The following is an 8,681-nucleotide window of genomic DNA, read 5'->3' as shown; positions in this document are numbered from 1 at the left end:
GATTCACGTCTTGTTTATAAATGTGGTTGCTGCAAAGGTTAAGAGGTTCTAAATAGCAAAACAAAAATAGTTTTAGAAACTAAAGTCTCTATTTAAATCTTTCTGTCTGGCAGTGGTGTATTTAGAATTTTTTATTTGTGGGTATGACAAATAATCATTGTATGTCTCCTCAAATTTACATACATCACCATTATTTTTGGTAAAATATTTTCACCATTTTAGATTGGTCAAAAATTTAATTATTTTTTGCATTTTACTCATGGTTCTTTCCAATATACAGTATTTATTTCGCACGCCTTTTGTCTCTAATAATTAAATAATTGCCCGTTATTTTCGAGCAAGGATTTCAGTTTTAGTTACACTTACGTTCAAATGCAATTTAATATAATTGTCTTAAAAGTGTCACACGAGACCCCCATTTTATTGGATCTTCTGTCCCTTATTATCAAGACTTTGGCCCTCAAAATCGCCTCTTCAACTTGCATAGCATATAATAGCAATTCAAATTTAAAACTTACTCCTTATCCATAAGTTGGCATTGACTCTTCAACTTCCTCAGCAAATTGTAACAATAATAGTGACATAAATGCATACTCCATATTAATCTGACTGAAACTCCATGGTTGTTAAAATTATATTTTAATTACTTATTCCATTCACTTGTTTGAATGGCCACTATCGCTGACTTGATGAATTCAACAGACACGTCGGTATTCATAGTCAAAACTATTTCATATTATTTAAATTAAATTTTTTTAAAAATACATTATTATTATTATTATACTGTATATATTCCTTCGACGGTCAGGTCAACGAATCCAAGGAAATGCTGCCTGTAATAATGCAGCTATGTACGTATAGCATAGCATATGAGTTGTTAAATAGATAAAGATATAACTTTTGTTTTGGAAAATGATTTTTGACATAATATCTATATGTAATAATATTTGTATTTTCTATAACTATAATGTACTTTTAGATATTTTGAATATATATAACACAATCAACAATCAATCCAAAAAATAATTTTGGGACAATGTCACCTAAAAATAATCTTGACTAATTTTAGGTAAAATTACTTTGGAATAATCAAACAACCCTATAATTATTAATTTGTAATCTTTCATGCTATAGTATCGTCCGAATTATCTAATTTATTAATTTCAAACAAGGTTGGTAAAAGTACAAGTCCACAAGTAAACGAATTATAGAATACAAATCCATTGCAAACTCTTTTTTTAATTTTATTATAATGCTCTCCTTTAATGAAGCAAACTAGTCTATTTAAAGCAGAGTCTTGTAATTCACTTAATGCATCAAACCTAAGAAAGTAAGAATGGAAACCCTAAATTCCGGTTTCCTCCCAAAACAAACCATTCCATCATATAAAATCCACCAAAATATCAACCAAAAACCTATTATCATCAAAGTAAACTCTTGTTTTACAACTTCTCATCCCATAAAAAACCCTGAAGTTCTCAAAGGTCCACCCACCAAAAAGAGAAGAAACCAATCCTTTCTTGCAACCATCTTCAACAACCTAGACCACTTGATATGCACCTTCCTAGACCCACCCCTCCGCCCGGCCATCGACCCGAACCACGTCCTCTCCGGCAGCCTAGCTCCCGTGTCGGAGCTCCAACCCACCCCATGCACCGTAACGGAGGGCTCCCTCCCGCCCTGCCTCGACGGCAACAGGATGGTCCACGTCATCAAAATATCTCAAGGCAAACCACCCACCTTCTGCTGCCGCTACGTCAGTACGCACAAACACGCAGCCGAGCGTGACGCCGGCTACCCCTTCGTCCCCAGCGTCTTCTCCTCCTTCACCTGCGCCCCGGCCTCCACAGCCCGCGCCGCGCTCCTCGCGGCCCGCGTGATCTCCGGCCAGCTCGATCCGGCCAATTGCCGCTTCGGCGCCGCAAACACGAGCTTAGCCCTAATTTCTGGCCGCCTCTTCTCCCTATGCGAGTCTGATCTCCCCTACGCCGTCGAATTGACGGCGGACGGGGATTTGAAAACCCTAGCCGCGAAGCCGGCTTTGGATCCGCTGCCGACGATCCGTTTTCAACGATGACGGCGCATCCGTAGATCGATCCACGCACCCCTTAAAAGGCCTCAGAAGGGGGAGGGTTATCCACACTTATATAGAGAGGCTAGGATCATCACCAAGCCGATGTGGGACAAGGATTTGGAGAATTTAACACGCCCCCTCACGTGTGGGTCGGAATGACACATCGGACTTCCATCACGTGGGTAGGCAAGAGAAGAGATAAAGAGATAAACCATCATCAACTTGGGCCCTGCTCTGATACCATATTAGAAATGAGCCACTCACCCCTTAAAAGGCCTCATAAGGGGGAGGGTTATCCACACTTATATAGAGAAGCTAGGATCATCACCAAGCCGATGTGGGACAAGGATTTGGAGAATTTAACAATCCGATCACCGGAGAAGCCTTCGCGTTCGCTTACAACATCGTGCCGCCGTTCCTGACGTTCTCCCAGATAGATTCCGGCGGTAGAAAGTGAACGAATGTGCCGATTTTCTGCATGGAGAGCTTCTCATGCGCTCATGATTTTGCCGTGTCGGCGAATCCGTGGTCGATTTTGCGGGGGAGGCCGTCGATGGGGGCGGACGCGGCGAAGGTGGCGCGATTGGGGATTATTCCGAGATACGCGGACGAGCGCTTGCGTATGTTGTTAATGGCAAATTATGGAATATTAATACTCCCTCCGTCCTTGAAAATTTGTCATCTATTTCCTTTTTCGTCCGTCCCTAAAATTTTGTCTCCTTTCACTTTTACCATTTTTGGTAGTGGACCCCATATTCCACTAACTCATTCTCACTCACATTTTGTTATAAAACTAATATATAAAAGTAGGACCCACATACCACTAACTTTTTCAACCCACTTTCTATTACGTTTCTTAAAACTCGTGCCGGGTCAAATGGTGACAAATTATGAGGGACGGAGGGAGTAATAGTTTAGATATGAAATGCAATTCATTTTATTTAATTTTGTAGCAACTGAAAGGCCATCAACAACGTGATCTCCGCCGTCCGATTGTTGGGACTACCGCAGCGGAAGACACGGAAAACAAACATGTCCTTAACGGATCTATTTAGGTGATTATGCATTCGATTCCAATTTCATGCAATAAACATAGATCTATAGATCACACATCAAATATTCACATAAACATGCATATTCGACGTGAATTAAATGTTACCTCATAATCCGACATCGGATTGACGTTGCTTGCTGCACCTCCGGGCGATCCCTGGTTTACCGACCATGTATCTTACGATCTATTCCCTTGACCTTGATAATTCATCCGTGTGGGCGGATCTTGAAAAATCAACAATAGCTTTGGTGAGATTTAGGAAGAACACCACACAAAACAATCCATCTCAATTCAATTCTATGGATTAGAATGAACAAGACAAGGCTAAACCATAACCCAAGATCTCCTTGTTCTATGGCTCAAAAATCGAGGCAAGAAAGAGAGAGAGAGGCCGAGTGATCGGTGGCTAGGGTTTTAGTTGTGAATTGTGTCAAGTGTATATTAGGGTTTTCACGTCTCACCACTATTTATAAAAGACTTATTGGGCTAGAATGGGGATCCATGGAGTGAAATAGATGTTGGGCTCACCCATTAGATAAATATCTAATTAAATCAAATGACCCATGATTTAATATATTATCAATGGAATATTATTTTTTTCCACTAAAGAATAATATTGCACTCCCATCTAAATCGCCAAATTACAAATAACTTGGGTCCATTTTATTTTATAATATTTCCCACGTTTAAGATTATCTTGATCCGTCAATTTAATTCTTTTGGCTGCTATGTGACTAGAATTAAATTAAATCTCCAAAGTGTTTTTCTAGTTTGAAACTTTATTTATTATTCGTGGAATAAATTCCAACTACGCAGTTTTCTGATTAATAAATTCTTTTTTCAAACACCTCTTGGGGATCACCCCTTAGGGATTTAATCATACTACACTGGGCATGCGAATTCTATGAAATAATATTCCAATACCTTCATGTCATTCAATTACTACCACCCAAGATATCATGAACTTGAGTTAAATACAAACTCTCACATATTGATAAGTCAAAGTGGCGTATGACTGAATAAACAATATTGATATTAATTCCATAGACTAGAAAATACTAAAATTTCTGAAATATATTCTTACAGTAGATAGCAATAAAGAATACATTTCATATTAGATCCTTTTAGTGCTTTACCACACCGGTGTTACTAATCTCGTCTTAGGTAAGAGAGAATTATCACAAACACCGCAACCGTACCAATAGATAGCCAAAGCCTATCCAGGTTGTGAATACGTTTTTCTTCTTACTAGATCTGGCCAAGTCCCCTACTGAAAAACTCATGAGGAGATTCATCGAATTTCCCTACTTGACCTTCTTAGTAAAAAGCCTTAGACTTGTTTATCATATTTCATTAATAAACCATTATATTATATTATTTATTCTCATAATTAGGTAAACAAGTGGACGCGGTGTTTCTCGTATACATGTACAAGCTGACTGTACAAAGGCATGTACGCTCAAAGCATCTTTTACTATACAAACCCCAACAATCTCCCACTTATACTCAAAGTATGCTTTCGAGTATACCTACCGCTTTATTGGCCTTGTGCTACACAATTACACACATTTTCTCCCACTTATACTCAAAGCAGGCTTTGGCTACTATGTACTCAAAACTATAATTCTTTAAAAGAATCTACCAACATAGTTTGCTAGAGTAATTAAAACGAAAATATACTTGTAATTTATAACCTTAATTCTTGCTAAGGAGCACGATTATTTGACCAAAATATTTCTAGACCCTTTGACCAGTGGAATAATTTTATGTGTCTTTCTCAAGTGTACTTATACATATTCCTCTATCAAAATCTATTATTTTGATCATTCTGAATTTCTACTAATTAAAGTAGAATACCTATAGCAATATATAAAGTTTTAATCATGTCGAATATGATTCCCAAAACTTTAATTATATAATCCCAATTTAACTTGGTATTATCCTTACTATATAATTTGTGATGAAAATTTCTGTATGAACATAATTACCTCATCACAATGACTAATTGGAAATTAGTCCTTATGACAAAATAAAACCGAATGATTACATTCTTTGTTTTATAGTCATAAATTCCAATAGTTCATTTATTTAACCATTTTGTTGTGAATTTTAGAAATACTTTCTTTGGAAACCCAAAAGTAATTCTAATTTTTAATAGCTAACTTGGAAATGTCTTTTAATGTTATTGGAGTCTTAGAAAGTGTGCAATTCATCACTTCTTTCATTCTAGGGTGTGAACCCCTTTAACTCTAACAAACATTACCTTTATTCCAATTATGAGACAAAATTTAGCTCCCACTTTTAAAAGTAGAAAAAATACCAGTCTCAATATTCGTTAAGGCTATTAAAACAATTTAAACAGTGTCTGGAGTTAAATTCACTCTAGTTTAACGAGCCATGACGCTCTTATTAAACACTTAGAATTTAATTTTTCATTAAAAAAAAGCTCCCACTATTTTAATTATCACTTTCACAAAATAATAAATAAAACAATAATTAATCAAATAGTCAACTCTAGGCTTGGAACATTAAAACAAATTTAATGTGCATACTATATTTACTATACAAGAACTTCTAGTATTTATAACAAATACTTATCTTGTTTCTAGTTGAATTTATTTTACTTGTCTTGTAATCAATCATTGTGATTATTTTTCTTACACCTTTATTTGAACAAACGCGATCATAAGATCATTTTATTTTGAATTGAATCCATGTCGAACATTAATGTTCTATTGACTCATCAACAAAATAATGGTTCAAAAGACTTAAGGATTAAAGAAACTTAATAATCAATATTTCTACAATTTTAATCACAAGTAAACAATTTTGATATTAACCATGTTACATTTGATGTCATAAATAATTGGATGATCAAAACTTCATTTATCTAATAATGAAAGCATTATAAAATGAATTGATAATCCAAAAACATAATTGATAAACTAGGAATAAAATTCCACATCAATAATCCATTTGATATCAAAACCAAACAATATAAAAAACTCTTAAAATTCAACAATGTAAACATAAAAGCAAAAATAAACTCTTCTGACTTGAACATGGTCATCTCAAAAGTACACCCATTCTTTTCATCTTTGTTTGAGCAGTCACAAGCTTGTTATAAAGCTCCAAAAACGAAAACTTTTTGTCGCTAAACAAAATTTCATTTTTGACTTCATTAAAGTTATCTGGAAGCCCATCAAGGATCATTATCTGTTGGGTATCTGGGTCAACTTTCCCTTCCCTCCCCCCCCCGACAAGTGAAGTTCATTGAAGTAGCCAAGCATGACTAGGGCATATACCCCCACATCTTGGCCCTCTTCAAATACATCATGCCTTAAATGCTTCACAGCGATACCAGCTCTTGCCTTAGAGGACTTTTCTTCAAACCACGTGGGCTTGTTGACCAACGGCCTTTTGGGTTTGTCAAACCTTTCAAGGGCATTTCCTACACCGGCTAAAACGAAGCCCTTGAGATAACATTCCGCGGTATGCCACTGATCACGAAACTCCTTGTCCTCTCCTTGTAGATGGTATGTGGGCGGACGATTCTTGCTGAGAATCAATCTCAAGTCATTAATCAAACGATCAACATCAATCTTACTTTTTCATTCCTTAAACAATTCAGAGTCACGCTTCCTCGAACTAAGTATGGCATAGTAAATATCCCAAGTATGGCATAGTAAATATCCCAAGTATCAATCATCTTTCGTTCAAGCTGAGAACAAACACCAATAATATAAACATGTAAAATATCAAGGAATTGCAAATAACCACAAAACAATTCATCAATTTTACATCCACAAAAATCAAGCACAAACGTTCTTCTACTAGGAAGCCGTGTCTTATTCATGCAAGAAATCCATTATTTTTACTGGCCACAATGTCGACAGATAGTCCAGAGACCATAAGAATGGCATGACTGACTAACACTGCTAAAGCGTATAACCACAAAATTAAGCACTAAGGATTCTTTACTTGTGCGTAAAATCCTCTAAAGAAAGGTCGAATCGGACAAGTACCTCCTCCTATAGCTCCCTCTAAGCATTATTAAAATACAATCCTTATAATTTCGCAGCAATATTGCACCGGTAAAGACCAGTCGCGATATTACTGAAAAACTAATTTTACGATTTTAATAACATTTATCTAGAGAAGTCCAAACTTACGAACTTGTAATGTTCCTCCCGTAAAGACAGGCCGGTCACTGCTTCGTACTAAGACCAATTTTATGGAGGCAATATACAAACGTGTTGTAATTATCGCTTCATATTTTCTTGTTGGTGGTTTTAATAGTTTAATTATCACTCAAGCAGATAAGGCAAGTATCCACATTCAAAGAATAATTAAACATGTACTAGCTATGCATGCAAGGCAATAAGTACATAGGCGATGCACGAGTTAAACTAGATTTTAACAAATAAAATCATAACTCAAATTAAATATCCATCATTCATGAATAAAACATGTAAACACATTTACACAAGGTTCACATAACCATAATGACGAAACTTGATCATTTAATTAAGCATCTAAAATAAATAGATAGAATTAAAATTCTATCTTCACATAAACAAAATTATCTAGACATTAAGTCCAATATTAAACAATCATACATTATTAGTTAAAATAACGTATCTTGATTATTAGAATTACCTTTTAATACTATTAGGATTTACTTAGATAGAATTAATCTATCCTTATCCTAAAATTAATGTCTAGGTGTATATCATAAAAGATTAGTTAAGTCTCAATTTAAAATGCTCACTTGGATATATAAATCCGCATTTATCCAATCAAGACAAAATCCATTTAAAACACACCAATTAAATTCGAGAATTAAAATACATGTAATTTTTGAAAATTTTGAAGGTTTAAAACAATTGAAAGACTTATGTCTTTTCCTTAGGTATATTTCTAGGAAATAATTCCATAATACACCAATTAAAATTAAGACAATTTCAATTAAACCTTAAAATAAAACATGAAAGCATATAGCGAGAATATTCTTTAAAATTCCGTCCAATTATGGAAAAGCCAAAAATTAGATCAAACAAATATTGAATTTCCTTATGCTAATTATCGTGATATTATCTAGATGGAAATAATCCATCAAAATCAACTAATTAACAAATTAAGTCAATTATTGAGCTAATTATTCCAATTGGCAATTATTAAAGAAGACAACAAAATCTCTTTAAATTAGAATCTTAATTAAACAAATAATTCATTCTAATTTACCACAAGTTATAGAAATTATTCTAGGTTTAGGATTTTAAACCACAATTACAAATAACTTGTTCATCAAGAAACGAAAAACGAAAACGAAGAACGAGACGACGAGACGATGCAACCCAAAACCCTAATTAGGGTTTGGGCCGCCACGGGCCTTGCAGCAGCCCCTGCTGCCGCGCCCGACTTCTGCCGCCTCCTGCGACTGCCGGCGCTGCTCCCACTGCAGTGTCGCCGCCTGCTGACCGCCGCCGCCACTGCCGCTCCCCCTGGAGCATCCGGCTCAGTCCAGCAACGAAGACTTCCGGCGTTTGCAGA

The 8,681-nt window shown here is 35.7% G+C and overlaps 1 protein-coding gene across 1 annotated transcript; it reads left to right on the top strand.

The window, feature by feature from the left end:
* The first annotated feature begins 1,336 nt into the window (after positions 1-1,336).
* LOC125220376 (putative carotenoid cleavage dioxygenase 4, chloroplastic) lies at positions 1,337-2,077 on the top strand. The gene has a single exon (XM_048122547.1). The coding sequence runs from the start codon at positions 1,337-1,339 to the stop codon at positions 2,075-2,077; it is 741 nt and encodes a 246-aa protein (XP_047978504.1).
* Positions 2,078-8,681: the final 6,604 nt, after the last annotated feature.

This window comes from Salvia hispanica, chromosome 1 (assembly GCF_029641045.1).
Source record: "Salvia hispanica isolate PSC_SH4W2 chromosome 1, Shi_PSC_v1, whole genome shotgun sequence".
Classification (NCBI taxonomy): Eukaryota; Viridiplantae; Streptophyta; class Magnoliopsida; order Lamiales; family Lamiaceae; genus Salvia; species Salvia hispanica.
This window is presented reverse-complemented; position numbering and strand designations above follow the sequence as displayed.